The following is an 18,692-nucleotide window of genomic DNA, read 5'->3' as shown; positions in this document are numbered from 1 at the left end:
ATAGCTATTATAGACGTGATCACCATGTGTTTGCTGTTGGACTGGGTCCATCTGGGTATTGGAATCACAACCAAGAGAAGATAACCTTTAATGGTTATTAGAAGTGAGAAATATATAGCTGATGTGTAGAAATAGTCTTTCATAGAGCTTTTAATTTTTCTGCTTCACTTCCAAAATCTACATGTCCTCTGGAGGAAGCAAAACATGATAGTTCAAGTTAAATTTGTAGAGGTTCAGTTGTTCTTCTGTTTTTATTAAAAAGATTTTATACTAAATCTTACCAGCATATATGGTCACTGTGTAGACTGTTATAGATCATAATATAACAATTGCCTTTTAATTAATCTGTCATTAATTCAGGCTTCAAAGAGTCTAATTTATGTGGAACGAGTCTCAATTATTATCATATGGCATGTTTGGTTAAGTAATCCTTCCTAAAAAACGGAAGATTGGGATGCTAGTAAAAAAGAAACAGCTTGTAAACTGCAACAGCACTGGCCATCAAAGCTTTGCAATTAATTTGAGTCTGAGGATGTTTCCCCTACTTGTTTGACAGGAACTAGTTTTCTCTTTTCTTATCTGGCTATCCCATGGACACCTAAAGTTTGTAAGATTCTTTCAGTGATAGCGACATGCCAGCATAGCCAGTGTGTGTTATATCTAGTGGTTCAGCTTTGACTGTCGGACTCTTATTTACCAATTTTTATAATAGCTGCAAGAGAAACAACAAAAGCCTCAACAGTGTTTAACTTATCTCTTTCTCATGCTGCAAATATCCTTGTCAATGGAAATCTGAGTGTTGCCAGAAGGTGTTTCCAATTGCCGCGTGAAACAGTATCCTAGTCAGTCCCTATAAAGTTGTTAGATCAGATAGGCCTGTTTAACAGGAATTCTGTCGAGAATAGACAATCTAGTTATCTGCACTGACTCAAGATGAAATGACCTATTGAGTTTAAGAATTCTTCATAATTATTCACAGGTGGTTTGATTGATGATTCTAATATGCAACTAGACTATATTTTCATTAAAGTATTAGACCTAAATTGGAAAACTCTCATTGATTGCAGCGAAAGTTGAATCTATCCTTTCTCTAATTTCCACTTATTTATTCATGTGGAAGAACTTTATGTAGGACTAGAATTAGAATTGCGTGTGCATATATAAAACACAGTGATTTAAAATAACAACCCTGCTACATTATTAACTTAACAAATTAAATGATGAACATGTTATGAAAGGAAATCTTTCAGTGAGGACTATACAGGAATTTATATTATGAACCAAAATGGTTTGTTCTTTTGTGTAAAGGGATCTGATTAAGGTCAGTCCTTGAGCGGAAATGGTTTCAGTCTGCAACTGAAAAACTGTGCACTACTGCCTGCACTAGAGATTAGTGCCGGCTTATTTTTATTCACATTTGGTCAACAGATGGTCCAACTATTCTGTGAGCATTCTGGCAATGTAGAAGTCTGCACATCAATGACAAAAAAATATATATGTGAATAAGTAAAATGTCAGTGGGCATCTGAATAAAATGAATGCCTCACAATGTCAGCTTCTCGAAAAGTAGCGTAGCTGGCTGACTTGAAAGGAGAAAACCTAGTAAAACATCGTATTATTTCTAAATGAGCCACTACCGTGCCTTCTGATAAGACTGAAAGAAGAGAAAGACAGCGAGGCATTTGTAACTGATATAAAAGATAGTATGGCTGGCCGCTGGCCCGAGCAGTTAGCTAATATTTGCTGTCTTGCTGGCTTGTTCCCTCCGAAATAAAAAATGTTGGTATGATGTGAATAATTCTTCCGCCCAATTGCGTTTGCAAAGAATAGCACGCAGAAGTGCTGCGTACCTAAGCACAGCAGAGCGAACAGCAGCAGGCAGCGCCCGGCGTGCTCTGCCCAGGAACTCGGGCTCTCTTCCCACGCTGCCGGTTTAACACGCAGCGTATCGGGCGCTCCTGCCCTAAGGCCTTCCTCTTTCTCCCCTGCCTTCGTGTAACCCGCACACCTGTGCCATATCATTTTTTCCTTTCTCCCACCCCTACTCCAGCCGGGCTGTTCTGTATCAAGGAATCGAGACAGTCCGAAAGGAAAAGAATATAAAAAACTACAGTGCGGGAGAGAAATTTCAGTGGTGGGGGCAGATGTTAAAACTGGAATCAGTTGGACTCCGTTCCTCAAGTCAAACTCCCGAAAGCGTTGCCTCAGCGGGAAGCAGCTGCAAATGAGTGAGGAAAAAGGGGTGAAGGTTGGCGGCCTGGGGAGAAGTGGGAGGACCTTTGCTGGAGTTGGCCCTCAGCAATTTGTGCGTGAAGCCCAGCTTCGCTGCTGCTGTATCCCGCGTTGCTTCTCTGCTTTCTGCTCCCGTTCCTCCTCCTGCCTGTGCTCGCAGAGCTAAAGCCAGCCATAGTCTGGGACCGTTTATTTGGCGTCAGTCTCAGTGGCATCCCCGAAGCCCATGCGATTGACCTTCTTGTGGAGTTGAATGGGACCTGTGTTGTGCGTGGCGGCCCCCGTCGTCCCCCTGCGGTGTGCCAGGGCGCAGCCCCTTGTTCAACATCACCTCCGCTCAGGAGGGTTGGCGTTATTGCCTGTTTTAACGTGGCTGATGAATGCCCGTAGATCAAAGACGCTTTTGATGGTATCCATTAGCACTTTTTGAAACGAGAGTACCAACCTGCCTTCTTTCGCTGAAGCTGGTGATGTTTTCCTGAGCTGCTGGCACCAGGCTCTGGTCTACGCTTGCTTTTTGCATCCCTTTGAAAGGGCAAAGAGAGGGTGAACGCATTCAGCAGCTGTGCCTCCGTAAGCAAATGTCCTGGCACACACGTCTGCACCTGTAACAGAGGGAGTAAATACGCGTAATGTATGTGACAGTCTGTCTAAATTGCACAAAATTGACAATTGACTATAAATACAGCAGCTTTTTGGGAAATCTGACTGATTTTGTTCCTAAATGACAGTAATTTTCTCGTGCTGTTTGGTTACAGTGTTGACAAGGTGCTGGTTTTTGCTGGCACTTCTTTTTAATTTTTGTAACCGAGCTACAGTAGGATTTTAACAATTACACCTAATTACTGTGCATATTCAAAAGATAAAAGAGTGCCCTTAATGTGTTATTCATAACATGAAGTATGAGAACATTACAAGGCCAGGATTTCCTTTAAATATTAATTTCATGATAGCCAGTAAAATGGTGCATTAGGCTCTTGTGAAGAACAAAAACACAGAATGCAAGTCTTAAAAAAAATTTCCATACAGTTGACTTCTTTTATAACATTTTCCTTCTCTAGAATGGAGGAGACAGTGAGAAATCTACTGCAGCACCAAGGATCCCCGGGTCAGAACGGAGAAGGAACTGTCAGTATCATGAAGGTGTATCAGGTATCAGTGACTTCTTACCTCTTTTTTTATTAGTCACATACTTACTAGGCGTGGGATTTCCATGTCAACTGCGTAGTTTCTTCTCTCTACTTGTGGCAGGTGTCCGTTATCAGTCCTTCTTGGGGTAGAGGGAGAGCGTCTAAGAGCAGAATTGCGGAGAACAAAGTTTTTAGAGGTTTTGGAAGCAAGCCAGGGTTGTTTATGTTATGTATGGGAAAGGAGGGTGGTACCGCGGTTTACGTATTCCTACCATACCACTCTTTTCTGGAAGCAGTGAGCCCAAGGTGGTGGAAAACCCTTTTCAGTTTCTGGAAGCAGGAGTGAGGTACATCCCACTTAATCACATATTCTGCAAATTAATAATAATAAAAAAAAAAGCTTAATGAGGTCAGCCTTACACTGTAGGTTTTTGAACAGAATCAAGGATTTCTTGTACAGATATAAAATGCTGAAATAAAATATTGAAATCTGTACTAGGTTATAACACACTTTTCAAAAAGTGTGGGTATGTTAGTGTATAAAGCGTTCCTGCAGCTGATGAACCAAAAATAAAGCCATGTAGCTAAACAAAAATGTATATTAAAGAGTATTTGCCACTGTAATTGAGTTTTCATTTTAAGCTTGGATTGAAGGGAGAAGAGTCTTTCAGATTAACCTTCCCAAATAATCATTTTTTCTTGTTAAAATGATAGCCTGGAAAATTTAATTTCAGGTCAAATTAAACTTTTTGTTGAACTCATAATGAAATATTATGCTTTCAGAAACTTGTAATAAAAGCATCTATATTTTATTCACCACTCATTTGGAATGCAAATACGAGAGTCAGTTCACTCTTCTTGGTTCAGAGTTTAAATCCATACTTCCTATTCACCCTAGCCGCCGTGCAGTGGGTGTTTTGAAGTAGGCTTGGCTTCAGTGTCTACTTTGAGTCTTCCACTTCTCTGTTGATCAAGAGACAGCCAGAATGATTTTGTTACCTAGTTTTCTGCATCCTGGCTTACCTTGGAAACCAGTTCGGTTGTACCACAGTTAGGTTTTAGCTTGTTTGGTTTTTGCTGATGCATTTTCCAGTGAGGAAGTCAAAAGGAGTATTTTAGTTTCAGTCAAACTAGGGTTTGTTTGTTTGGGGGGTGGGGGGGGGGTGCCTCCTTTTGTCCACTAAAACAACAGCAACAAAAGGCCAGTTATCTGATCCTGAAATCTGCAGTTCCATGGGCTGCTTGTGAGTGCTTACTTATTTTTCCCTCCATGTTCTGTTTGCATCAGGATTTTTGAAAACCCAGAGAATTTCTTGTTTTGTTTTGAGGCCATATCTGACATAGGCATTTGTTGTCTCCTGCCAGCCAGGAGAACGGGTACCTTGGTGTGCTTAGGTCTTAGTTCTGTCCAACAGAAGCACAAGGTAGTTCTACCCAGTTAATGATAACAACCACCGCGATGCTTTTGTTTCCCTTTGGCTCTAGAAAACAGCTCTCTCCACCTAGCAAGCTGCTCTTTAACATTTCTTTTTTTTCTTTTTCTTTCTGGACATGGGGTTCAGTTCACATCTACTTGCTGGTACGCAGGGCTCTGGGCTCATTCCCAGAACCTGAGCCTGGTTTTCGGACAGAGTGAAGCCACCTCTCTCCCAGGACCTTAAAGAGCCTGTGTACCTGTTACTCCAGGGTTATTTTAAGTCCTGTACTCCACATTGCATAACAGCTTCCTTCTCTTCCTGTTCTCTTCTTGTACTGAGGAAAGTTTTACTGTTTGTTTTAATTTCTCTCGTAAGATCAAGGTCCGCTTGTTTGGGTTTTTTTTTTTTTTAGCAATTTTCATTTCCTCCTGGAAAATCCTTACTGCCAAGATGCAATTTTGTTTGCTTATCAGTTTATTTTTTTCCATTCCTAATTCATGACTCAGAAGTAATGTTTTTCCTTTCCTGAAGGAATAGCTGCTCTCCTGCATCATGTACCAGTCTGTGATGGGTAAAATAGGTCAAAAATACAGAGCGTTTCCATGAACCTTGCGTTTATTCTGAATGTCTCTTTGATTCATTCATCCTCACACCCCTTCTGTTCACTTTTTGACAAGCTTTTGAACAAATAGTTTTTTGTTTCCGGGGAACTTTAAGGAATGGCTCTATTCACGTGCAAGCAGGGCATTCCTGCCTTCATATGGGTATCTGGTGTGCAGGCCAGAGATGGGTTCGCATCATGTATGTTTGATATTTAGTCAGGCAGTACAAACCGTGGAGGGTGATTCAGGCACCAGCCCCATGTAATGACAAAAGCTGGTACCTCAAGGCCTCATCAAAGCAAATAGTTGGCAAAGAATCTGTGTTGTGAAACGTTCACAAAGTATTTGAAGATTGAGAAACGTTAATAAAGCATTAATGTCTGAATAATGAATATGTTAATGAAGCCAACTGTGCAGAAATAATGGACAAACATATCATCTGAACATTGGCAAGAGGCACCGATATCGCAGGAGAAGCGTTTCATTTGTAACGTTCTGAATGGGTTCAGACAGCGTTTTGACATGTATCAGGCTAATTCACAAAAGGGAAGAGCGCTTGAAGGTACAGCCTAGGTAACCTAGGTTCTTTATGCCCTGATATATTCAACTTTTCAGGAACATGATAACCATATTATCATCCTGTATTTGGAAGTAAAGTGTAGATGTGAGCTGAACTATGAAAAAAGGTTTTATGATATGAATTCTGAGTGATAGGTAGGTAAAAACTTACTGAACGTATAAATACTACCGATAAAAGCCATTCTCTACAATCAAGCAGTTACCTTGCACGCTGTACTCTGAACCATACCCGTTAATATATGGACAGTACTCAGTGCAATAGAGTATCAGAATTCACTGCTGAATTTCACAACCACATATTTTAGAACAAATGAGGAAATGTATTAAGAGATCTCCAGTGTGGACATGAGCCCTATATTCTCTGGCACCATGGTAAATTAGTTTTGGTGTGTGAATCTTGTTCAGATTAATATCGGAATAGTCGTGAGAGGTACTTCTGTGCAATAAACACTCTTGATTTATTGAACATTGTCTATGCATTGTTTTTTTGCAAATCTAATTGTTATTTCTATATGAAATTGATTTCTTATTATAACATCGTATGCCTGACTCCAGGATAAATATTATTGCTAATGAACATTAGATATTGCATAGTGATCATGTCAGAAGAATAGTAGTAAGACAGAGCCCAGAGCAAGTGGTGTTATTACAGCATTGTTCTAGGTCTTGTCAAGATTTTTACCTGAAGCAAATCAACCTAACCATTTCCAGAGAGCTAACTGCCTTATGGGAATTTAATTTGCTGGGTTTACAGATGGATGAAGTAATTTCTTTAGAGTAAATGAATTTAGAAGCAGGATTGCAAATACAATTCTCCTAAGTTATAATACTTGCATTGTACATAATAATAACTGAGGGAAGATTTATAGTGAACGCTCGCATAAATGCAGACAAGAACATGTGTGATTTAAATTACTTTGAATCATCATACTTGTTACTTAAGAGGTTACTTGACTAAGAGGCTCTATCAGAGCTTTTACAGCGTCTCAAAGAGGCGTTATGCACTTAAAGTTATGACCATGAGAGGCTAAACCAAGACCTTATACATTAATTTTATTGTCATTAAAGATACAAATACTTTATCCAAGAGGGAAGGAGATCCCCAGAAGTAATTGTGAGCAATGCTTGAACCCAAAATGTTAAAACAAGGACTCTGCAAGATCTTTTCTTCCTAGGTTTGTTCTTGTGACCTGAATGTCTGCAACTCGAGTCTGTCTTCCATGCTTGATCGCATTACTGGATAATTGCACAGAGTCTTACCTTATTAGAGATCACAGTCTTTCAAGTTTTCTTTTAACTCTGAACTCCTTTTGAATTTATCTGTGAATTTATTTGTGCATTTATCAAAATAGAAGAGAAAGAGAGTTTGCTGTAAGTTCACAATTTGTTGTAATTCTGAAATTGCCATTAATGCACCAAAGCTCCAGACAGACGTATTCTAGTTACATCAGAAAGGAAGGATGATCTGCTATGTAAAGCACTGCGTTTGGGAGACTAGATTTTGATTCCTTCATTTGCCACAAACTTCTTCATTTTCTTGGAGAAATTCACTTAAACTATCCATCTCTCACCTTTGCCTCTAAACGGAAGGTAACCGCATATCATTTCATCTTGGGCGTATTTACAGTGTCATCAATGTGTATGGGCTGCACATCCTGTGGTAACAGGGACATTTCTAAATATTGAAACAGATAATAAATAGATTTTAAAAAGCCATTTTGTACTTTCCTTTAAACTTGGAAATAGGCTTCTTTCCCCCAAAGAGTTTACTTAGCACATGAACATTTTTAGTAGACGAGGAATCAATTTTAGAGTGGAACTTGGACAGTCTTTAAGTAATACTAAAAAATGTGGAAGTGAGTTTTTGCTGTTGGGAGTTTGATACATGGATCTATATGAAAAACTTACGGAAATGAGAAAACATGATGCCTGGGGATGCAAGCTTTCCAGAACCCCCACTGCACTTCTTGGAGACTTGCTCTTCAAATGGACTCTGCTTTGGTGACCACGTGCCGTTGGTTGCTCAGTAGCGTGTATTGGAACCAAAATCCTGGGTTTTACAGAGGCGGAAACCTACCACCGTCTTAGGGAGCAGGCCCAGTCATTGCTCTACTTCCATGCTCATACAGAGCGCCTCTCTGACTGATCAGTTTTCACCAGTCAGTGTGTGCGTTTCAGGTAACGTTGCTGGCCAGAGCAACACAGCTTTTTGTGTGCTTACTTTATGAGACTCAAATGTGGAACAGTTGTTGTGACTGTCACTTCTAATTTGCACAGCCGTCGGTGTTTAATAGCTGTTTCTTGAAAATAAAAACTGTGTCTGTTGGTAGCATAATTTTATCTTAACACATAACTATACAGGCTTAATATTCAGGCCACTGATATGTAGCAATTCTGGTTTATAGATAGGACACTGTCAGAAGTCTTGATAGAAAAAAATCCATTTTTTTCAGGTTTAGACTCCACAGGTGGATGACGTAAAGGTATCTGGAAAATGGATTAGGCAGAAGTGGCTGTGGGACTGGATAGCTCAATTGGGAAAAAACAGGCATTAGTTGAACTGTCCTAGCTGGTATCCACTTAGAATTTTTAAATGCTAACTTCTAATGTAGAAATAGGAAAGATATCCTTAAAATTAAACTTACATCTCTGGATTGGAGGTGCACACAGGGGACTGTATGAAGCTGGCCTCCTGGGCTGCAAGGGGGACCTTGCTATGCAATGTCTGGTAGTTTCATGTCTCCCAGAGAAAGACAAAAGACGAGCCACGCCAGTTCCTGGACAGTTCTTCCATAGAGAGAAGTCCATGGCTAGCATGGCTTATAGATTTTCTTCTGGTAGCTTTCCACCCATATGTAAAGATTCTGTTAAAAATTTGTTCCAATATTTAACTGTATTGAGGTTGCATTCTTCCCGCCCAGAGGAGAGTGATGGTGCTCCTCAGACACTGTTCAAAATTACAGTTTTGTTGCAAGGAACATATATGCAAATAATTTCCCACTTTGTTGTTCGCTTGTAACAAAGCGATGGGGTTATATTTAATGCAACAAAGTCTCTCAACTAAAATTTGCAATTGTGTGCCTGTTTCTCAGAAAACAAGCTATTCTTTCATTCCTAGAATCTTCTATCTATAGTAACAAGAGATGAAGATTAAGAATGATTTGCTACACTGTTCTGTATTATACTGATTTGACTTCTACCTTTAGATTTTCCTCTGAAATATATTATATCTATCTCTTGCTATATCTTTCTTCTAGATCTTTCTTTTGGAATGAATCCTTGAAATCAGCCCATATACGTTTCTTGAACCCTATACATATGAAACAGGCCCAGCAGAAACGCAGAGACATTCTTCTGAAAGGCGATGTGGTTCACAACCTGACTGATACATGTCATCCTAATGCATACAGGAACTTCCCATTTATGCACAGCAGGTTGTCTACAGCCTTAATCTCGACCTTAATGGTGTTCTCGTGGTTGCCTTGTTTCTAAATCAGGGGATGTATGTGAGCGAAAAGAGTATGGCACTAACATGCCTATGCTTGGGAGTCCGAAGAGACCAAAATAAGCTCCTGGAATTTATAGCAACTGTCAGTTTTAAGATAATCTATCTGCTGCTTGGAGCAAAGCCAGGATCTATGTGTATGAAGGCCAGCTTGTGGCTCTTTATCTGCCTGGGTTCCTTAGGCAGATCGAATTAGGGCTGCTGGCAGCCAGGCTGTGCCGGCATGGAGGCCGAGGGCAGTCCCTGCTTTGGCTGCATGAGCAAATGAGCCTGCAGGGCTGCTGAGGCATGCTCGTGATGGGACCAGTGTCGCTTCCAGCCCAGCTCCGTTCCTCAGCAGAGCAGTGAGATCCCCATGGAGATGTTGTCATCTCCCATCTGGCAGCTGCTTTCAGAGCTCGCAGGTGTATAGGGTATCTCCTGGTTCTTGAAAGTTTTTAATGCGAGGATCTTGCCTATGGCTAGCCTGTCTGGATGCCTTTCAGGATCTGGAGGCACTTTGTTGACCTAACACTACATTGCCCACCCTGGGCAGGTGTGGAAGAGGGATCCCACTGGGCAAGAGGGTCTAGCAAATAAACAAACATTTTTATTGAGACCTCCTCTCTTTAACCCTTTCTGTTATCTAAGTGAGTGCAATAAATAACAAATAATAGAATCCATTTGCTGCAATCAGTTATTTAGTGATGGAGTTCAGACAGAAAAGCTGAACAATTTTTATTCCTTGGTATAGGTTGGATCTTGCATAAGGCCAAGTCACTCTCTCTGTTTTCACATCTCCATAAAAGATACTGCTCACTCTGTACTTCAGACTGTGATTCATTTATGTTTGCAATCCAGCAGTAAGAAATATTGATTTTAAAATTTTAAAATTAACAAATTAATCTGTTCAGCTTTTTGCTTATATTCTCAGCAAAAGAGGAGATTATGATGTATTCACTAACATTTTCTGTTTGATGGTTACTTTAAAGGAAGAACCCACTTGTCAGTATACCACTCTCTTTATTCTGGAAAGAATTTGCATTACTGATCAAGAAAAGTAACTCTTTTCATTTCGGTTTAACATATTTAGCATAAACTAGAGTGACATTTGAGAAGCTGGACTTTTTGATCTAATCCAGAATGGTTATGTTTTTGTGTAAAGATACATTCCAAGCTTGTCTCGTAGGTCGTCCTGAGACGATTGTGGGACAAACCACCTGTTTCCTGGTATCAGCAAAAAATTACATGGTTATGTAATAAAACCTGTTTTTGTCCAGATCCCACAGGTAACTTTTTAGGCCATCCTGTATACTTGTGCTTACAGTGAGAACAAGTCAGTTAATGTGTTGCCATCATACCAGAATACTAGTTAATGCTTGTCTTCGGGTAGGTTCTTCAGAGCTTCTTTGTGGTATTCCCTAAAATAAAAAGGTGTAGAAAAGTAAGTCAACAAGTATAAGCGCTTAGGAGACTTTACTCTGGCATAAAAAAAATCCACTCAAAGTTTTTCATTTCACGAAATAGAAATTTGGCCTTCATCCAACTAGTGAAAATACATTACTAAAAAAAAGAAAAGCGATAGAGTTGCAAAGGGAAGAAAAAATGGCTTTGTAGCAATTTGAATCTGGAGCAATGCCTTAATTGCCATTACATGAAATTTACCCTATTTAATTTACGAAGAATTTGGCTTGTTTGTACTTCAGTCAAAAGTAGATATTTTAATACTGTCACTTGAGTCAAGTGTAGTTACTCTAATACTTGCAAACCCCTTCAGGAAAGTTTAAATGCTGTACATAGATTTCCTGGGAGGAAAGATAATTACTTTAGGTATAGTACTATAATGAGCCAATTTGTAATAGAGTATCTTCATGAAAAATCACACTGCATTATTCTTCCCATAGCATCATATATACTCGTGTGAAGACACAGTTTAGCTGCTAGAATAACCTTTTTCCCTGGATATCATTGCTATTGAGCATGGCTGGTATTCCATTTTATAAAGGCAAAATAGCATGATGAGCTACTGCCACGCTGCCCTGCCATCAAGCCTGACATGTGACTTGAAAGATTCACCTCCAGAATTGACAGTCTTTGATTTAGCTTCTGGCAGCTGAAGTGCCAGCGATGAGGAAGCAGTTTATAACATGAATATCCCTTCACTCTAGACAGGACAATGTCAGCAGCTAGATTTGGGCACCAGGTTAGGGTATTCCACTTGGACACCGAGGTCTAAGTTTCAGCTGATGACCTGAAGACAAGAAACTCAATCTACTCTTAGTGTTCTAATAAGCTCATCACATCCGGTAAGACATTTAATATTGATTAGTCTTACTGGCTCTTTTTTTTTTTTTTTTTTTGTATTTCACTTCACTGTGAAGGTTTTCTTCTTTTACAGTCCCTTCAGATTTGAACGTTTTCAAAGGAAATATATTTTCCTGATACATGAAACGGGCATTAAAAGCATCATCAGAAAATTTATTAACATATCTGCAAAACTGTTCAATAGGGGTGATAGTCTGTAATACTGAGGAGCGTGTTGAGTGAAGAGCAATACGTAGAAGATTTAGATTGATATGCGAGTGGTTGTAGGTTCATATTAGAGATATAAAGAAAGCACTTTGTTCTTTTAACCGTCACACATATTTAATCTAGGGAATTTTACTGCTCGGTCTGTTCACTTCGTAAGTCAAATCCAGAGATGAAAAAGAAGAAATTTATATATTTTGACTTAAAACAGTAATGTTACACTGTGAACAGTTTGGGCTGTTTCTGTAAAATCTTGTGATATATGTGCATCCCTTTCTCTTCCTTCAGCTTTGGTCAGCTTGTTCTGAACAAAAGCCGTTAGCTACACAAAAAATATATTATTATTGTATTTGCTGGTGTGCTATCTAGAGCAAAGCTATATTTTAGTCTATTCTATTGGGAAAAAGTAAAATGAGGACACAGCTGAATACATAGATTTCAAATCAAGGTAAAAACAGAAGTTTTATTTTGGCCTTCTACTGAGAGATCATTTAGATTGCACTATTAAGTCTTATATAACCTTTTTTGGATTCTAATTTGGTTGCTCAGTTACTTTTTTTTCCAGACCTGGGTCACAGAGTTTAATAAATTGAAAGGGTTCCCATTACCAAATAAAGAGAAAAAGAAAAAAAACTGAGGCAAATTGATGTCACAGTGACATCACTGACTACCGCTGTACAAAGCATCTTGCTGGAAACCATTCCTGAATTCATCAGTCTTACCTGGCATTGCTCTGACTTAGCCTACAAGCATCTCATACACTTCAGGTTTTGCCATGTGAAGTAAGTTGCAGAGCATATCAGAAGATATTACAGAATTTCCAAGGGCATATTAAAGAGGGATTAAGGCACAGTAAACAGGTGTTAATTATGATTAAAGAAAAAAGATCATGATGAGGGGAGAAAGGGAGGCAGGTGCCACTGGAAAACAATTTTCATCCTACTGGAATATTAAGTAAGTGGTACTCGGAGCAATTGCTGCCTTTTCTCAGCTCAAAGCTGAGCTTGTTAAGCTTGTTGCGTAGAGCTTGGGGCTGTTTTTCATGAAAGTGCAAAGAAACCCTCATACACAGTTTTCATCTACATCAACAATCTGAAAATGCTCATTTCATATAGCTCACTCACGGTGAAGAATAATGCTGAACACCGGGAGGTCTGCAGAGGAAATAGCATTGAAAGTACATCGTCTAAGAATACATCAAGACTACAGAATGGCCTTGCAAGAAACAGCATTCAGGATTTATTATTCCATAAACAATTCTATATATGTTTTTGTAAATTGCAGTTTGAGTATGGTGCTTAAGAGAATGCCTTCAAAATAGTAGAAAAGAATGATGGAAGTGAAAGAATAAACCTGGATCCCCAAATCCAGTCGCTGAAACCTAAGATAACTGACTGTGCACTGGACGACTGATTCAGAAAGTCCTGTGGAAGCCTCTGAGGCATTTTCATGGAAAGTGCTAAATGTTCTGAGTTTTGTTAGCTCAGTTAGGATGGGTTGAATATTGATGGGAATCATGGACCACTGTTACCACTGCCTGCAGATACTATGTGTTAGTAACTACATTTTGAAGGATTTTGAGTATTTTTCCTCAAGTCAGTGGTTATGAGCAATCGTAAGCAATACTTCATTATATGCCCTATATGTCCCTATGTTATTCCAGGGTTAAACGCATGTTTGAAGTGTGCTATTTGGAAAAAACGCAGGCATGAGTCTCAGAAGAATTCGAATTTTTAATCACTCCAGTATCATTGTCTCTAGTTAATTTCAGAGGTTGAAAAATTAAAGGAAATTCAGAAAAAATTAAACTGAAGCACTGTAATATGGCACCCAAAACTGAAAAGACAGTAGTTTGTAGCTGAGGGATCTTTACTGCATTGCGTCTGAAACAGTTCACCTCTCTAGAGGATTTGTGTTAATCACATGAAAATGATCTTTAGCTTCTATGAGTAAAGATGTCAGTTGTAATTCTTACTTATCAGTTTCCAGACTAGCAACTCATGTCATCAAACACTCATGGTGAAAGTCAGCATCTGAAAGATCTTGTTCTTTCACAGAATCACAGAATGGTTGAGGTTGGAAGGCACCTCTAGAGGTCATCTAGTCCAACCCCCCTGCTCAAGCAGCGTCCTCTAGAGCACATTTCCCAGGATCGCTTCCAGGCAGGTTTTGAATACCTCCAGCGAAGAAGACTCCACTACCTCTCTGGGCAACCTGTTCCAGTGCTCGGTCACCCTCACATTCTTTTTTTTTAATTTGTCTTTGGTTCAAGCAGAATTTTGTCACGTTACCTTATGAGAGCATGCAGTTTATAGTCAGTGCTGTACAATTGCAGAGTAATTTAGGTTGAAAAGGACCTCTGGAGGTCTAATCCAAACTCCTACTCAAAGCTGACCCAGCTATATCAGGATTATATTATGTTATGTTATTACAGCCACTTGTCAAGTGAAATTTTGAACATCACCAAGGTTCCACAGATTCAAGAATCTATCATCTGGTTCGTGTTTAGTGTGAGCTACTCCCATGGACATCTGTCTGCTGCTTGACTGTGTTAATGGTCTCTGTTTTTTTGAAGGATTCTGGCTTGTGTGGGTAGTTCCTGGACTGTAAGATCTCAAATTAGGTACAATTGGAACTTGAGTTCCCTAGGGAAATATATGATCGTTTCATATCGTTTATTTGTACGGTTTCTACCAGAGAAGAGCCCTTGTTGAAATTAACGTCCGTTGTGATCATGATTAGAAATGAAAATCTAGGATACTCTTGCAAGCTACCTTATTTTTTTCCTGACACTTACTCTGCTTAGTTTGAAATTGTTTAGTTACAAAGTGAAACATTTTAAAACAAGTTCATTCTTTCCAAATATTTTTTGTGAGTGTGTTTAATTCCTAGAAAGCTTCTAAAGAAAGAAAGAAAGAAAGAAGGGCAGAGGACAGGCAAGCTGTGGTATTACCAGTAAAACTTTATAAAGTGCATTCATTTGTGAAATAACAGTGGTTAAGAAATAGCTGGCTAAAGGCCTCTTTCACGCCTGTGTGTTTCTCGGCAAGGTGAGCGGTCTCGGAGGGCAGGCAGCGACCTTGGCGCACAGTTCCTAAAGCTGTGTCGGAGGGTCAGCCTTTTGCCTTTCCTGGGATGATGGAGGAGGTAATTCTGGAAATAAGCGGTTTGGTATCTTTCATCTTCTTGAAAACTTCCATATGATCTTTCCGCTGGCTGTAGTTACTCCCTTTATTTATGCTCTAAGTTTGGAAACACTTTCTTGTTCAGTATTCTCAAAGGTGGGCTGGGGAGGGGGGAGACTGGCTTTTATGTGTCTATCTATTTTCGTACGTATTCAGGGTAAATTATCATTTGGATTTTCAAGGGAATTACCTGCGCTCTTAATTTAATAGTTCTTATTTATATTTATTAGTGGGAAGAGGGAGTATCATGCTGCCCCCTCCTTCATCTAGCCAAAAACCCGCCTTCTGGTGGGTCGCAGTCAGGTCTCTGCGTTGCATGGCTTCGTAGATGGGTGTCGTCAGTGATTCATACCCTCCCAGTGACTGCAGCAAGCTTGCCGTTGCCACGTTGCGGGGCTGCCTTCATCTGCTTTCTATCGGCTCTAGGACCTCCTGTGTTTGATCAAAGGGTTCGTCAGCAGTGTGCTGTTTCTGTGCATCGTAGAACAAACTGAATATGTAGAAACAACGGGCAGGATAGGATGTCGCTTCAGGTTTACAAAATACTATTTCTTTCGGAAAAGCAACGACAGTTTAAACCAGCTTGAAAAGCTTACCCACTGTGGGACTTGATGACAAGTTTCTCATTAATTTCAGCGGGAACAGGGCTACAGTGAGCAGCACAATCATAGTTTCCTTCTAATGAGATTTGAATATTTAGCTGTTGTATTTTCTCCCTGTTGACGCAAGGTGTTAGAGATGTAGGTGAGCCTTTCCAGCAGGAAAGGTGTCCCTGTGTGGGCGTGTAGATATTCTTCCCCTGTTAGCCTCATCTAATTCATGTCTCTCCGTCTCCTGAAAACAGCTATTTGTGCTTGAATTACATCAGAGAGGTGCCTGGGTTTAATAAAAAAAGAAAAACAGTGTTTTTTATGAGGTGATCGATATGTTTTACATGAATGTACTCGTCAGGACAAATAGTTGAAGGGAAAGTAGTTTAACGGCTCTTTCTTAAACACTTAAATCATTGTGCCAGCAAGAAGCAAGCAAAAGAAAGCCTAATATATTTATGGTTCCTTTATAATCAGGATAACAGTAATGCTGGAACCTGATGGATCGGCCCTTTGGAGTCCGAGTTTTGAGGCTCAGAATGAGATTTGTGCCTCATGTAAGAGTATTCAGTGCTTAAGGGCACAGCGGATAAAACTGATCCTTGATTAAGGTTTTAACATGGTAATAGTCACTTTCTAAGTGACTATTAATTTTTTAAAAAGACATTGTTAGGAATGTGATTCACAGTGTTGCTTTTTAATTCAGTTGTATTTCTGGGTTTTAATTAAGGAAGCGTTCCGCTGTTCACTCTCAAAGAGTTATCAGATGTTTGCAGAATTACTCAAGCTGGATCAGTTCTTCACAAAGATATATATTTTTATGCTTAGACAGAGTTTGCGCAGTGTATTACATATGGGAAGTACTTCTCAGGGTATAGATTAACCCAAAGATCATATAGAAGTCAATGTCTTTGTGTGTGTATATAGGAACTATCAAGAAGGCACACACAACAACTATATGCTTATTACAGACCTCTCTAGATCTGTGAGGACGCCCTTTATTTAATACTGATTTTCCTTCTGTTTTCCAATCTTAAACCTCTCATTAATCGTCTCACTGCATCTGCCTATAGAGTCAGAGACCATGGTGTGCAGGATAGAGACTGTCTGCTCTGTGTTGCACTCAAGCGATAGTTCACGCTGTCTTTCTGTTCAGTTGTTCCCTTTTTTTCCCATATTACTTGTCCTTCAGTGCAACATTTTACTCTGCCTGTTTGTACTCTTGATGTTTTGCTCGCTCTGTCTCACCATCTCTCTCGACATAGGGCTTGGACTTGTAACTAATGCAGTTGGTAGGACTCACTGTTCAAACCTACGATTTTTATAGGCCTCTTGTAAAATGCAGCAGCCGTATCGTCCACTTGGCAACACTTCATAACAACCTAATCTGACTGACTTGTAATAAATAAACTGGGGCACTTCTGAAAATTTCACTGTCAGTTTGAATGTCTCTAGTTATATATTAGCGTGGATCTTAAATCAGTAAGTGGTATACTTCCTCGGGTAGCAGCTTGGTTTTCAGCCTGTTCTTTAGTAATTCAGATATTAGCTCTAGAGGAAGAAGGGTGACATACATTAGATATAAACATATGTTAGCTTTTCCTGGATAAGTTGCTTTATATCTCAGTGGCAGAACATTTCCACTGAAAGCTGGTAAGTTGAATTCTCATTGCTACTTTTAAAGAAGAAAATGCAAGTTACTTTATTAACAAAAATGAGGAGTTCCTCATTTTTCAAACCTTAAGTAGACGTAGCAGTTCAGTTGTGCATACGCTTTTGCAGAATTGGCATGGCAGCACGTGTAACAGACCCTTCATTGCTCCATTTATTTAGTACTCTAATGATGTACGTAGCAACTTGCTTTGTCTTTTTCTCATTCATATGTAAGGGAAACTTGAAGACTTTGGCATGGTTAACTTCATTTTCACCTGTGAGTAATGACATTTAAAAAAAATCATTTCAGGAAAAGCTGTCAGAAGACAGTGGGAAATGTAAAGAAGCTATGGAAAAAAATCACGTGGCAGTAGATGAAGATTCAAGAAGTGAAAGCAGCAGTACCGAAGAGGAAAAAGAAAAGACAAAATTGCTATTAGAGCGTTTGAAGGCTCTGGAGGTAAGAAATAAAGCAGTGTTATACAGAAAGCCCTCCCCACCACCTTATCCTGTTATTGGCGTTGAATCACCGTGCAGTATAAATCTTATCTTTCACAGTTCACCTATACTCCATATTAGAGAGGTTTTTTCAGTTATTACGATTCACTGAGCAAGAAGCTTAGTCTCAGAACCACAGCAAGAGCCGTCTCTAATGTTGTGTCATATATCTATCTTTAAAAAGAACTTCATACATAATTTTAATTCAACTGAGACTATTTAAAAAGAAACTTGTTTTTACTGCCTTTGTTTCCGTTATTAACAGTGTAAGACTAATAGCACAGGTGGTTTAACAACTGTCATAAAACCAGTGTTGCCTCATTGTAGTTTATTGCTGAACTTGTAGTCGCTGGACGGCTTGCCTGAAGACTCAGTTCTTCTACAGGTCTTTCCACTGCTAGATTGTGGAAAATCTGTTTCTTTGTAGACCACATGCAGAGCTGCACACATGCTACATTTTGAATTTGTTTGTGGAAAATTAGGATTTACAAAATACTCCATCTTACGATAGTTCCCGGCTTCTAGAATCCAGGATTGTAAATATTCCTGGAGAAAAGGTGTTAAGATTTTCATAGGTAACCATGGCCAAGGTGCAGGTAGGATTGTAACTGCTACAAATATATATATGTGTGTATATATTTTAATACACATATTTACATATGTATTTATACATATATAAAAATGTTTTAATATATTTAATATATGTTTATATATATACAAGCACACTTATTTTGTGCTCCTTTTAGCGTGGATTTCAATATGTATAAAAAAATTAAGCCTGTGCAGATTTTC

At 39.2% G+C, this 18,692-nt stretch overlaps 1 protein-coding gene across 7 annotated transcripts in view; it reads left to right on the top strand.

Moving 5' to 3' along the window:
• The window catches only part of NCKAP5 (NCK associated protein 5), a 416,795-nt gene that overhangs the window by 272,617 nt on the left and 125,486 nt on the right, over positions 1-18,692 (top strand). For 6 of the 7 annotated variants that reach the window (XM_068949189.1, XM_068949188.1, XM_068949192.1 and 3 more), the window contains 2 exons: positions 3,294-3,384; positions 17,713-17,862. In XM_068949189.1, the coding sequence (XP_068805290.1) occupies positions 3,294-3,384; positions 17,713-17,862 (241 nt within the window). Of the gene's footprint in view, positions 1-2,742; positions 2,867-3,293; positions 3,385-17,712; positions 17,863-18,692 lie in introns of those variants that run through there. The other variant, XM_068949195.1, reaches the window with a different exon arrangement.

The sequence above is a fragment of the Struthio camelus genome, chromosome 6 (genome assembly GCF_040807025.1).
Source record: "Struthio camelus isolate bStrCam1 chromosome 6, bStrCam1.hap1, whole genome shotgun sequence".
Classification (NCBI taxonomy): Eukaryota; Metazoa; Chordata; class Aves; order Struthioniformes; family Struthionidae; genus Struthio; species Struthio camelus.
The sequence above is the reverse complement of the archived record's forward strand: the minus strand, read 5'-3'. Positions and strand labels throughout refer to the sequence as shown.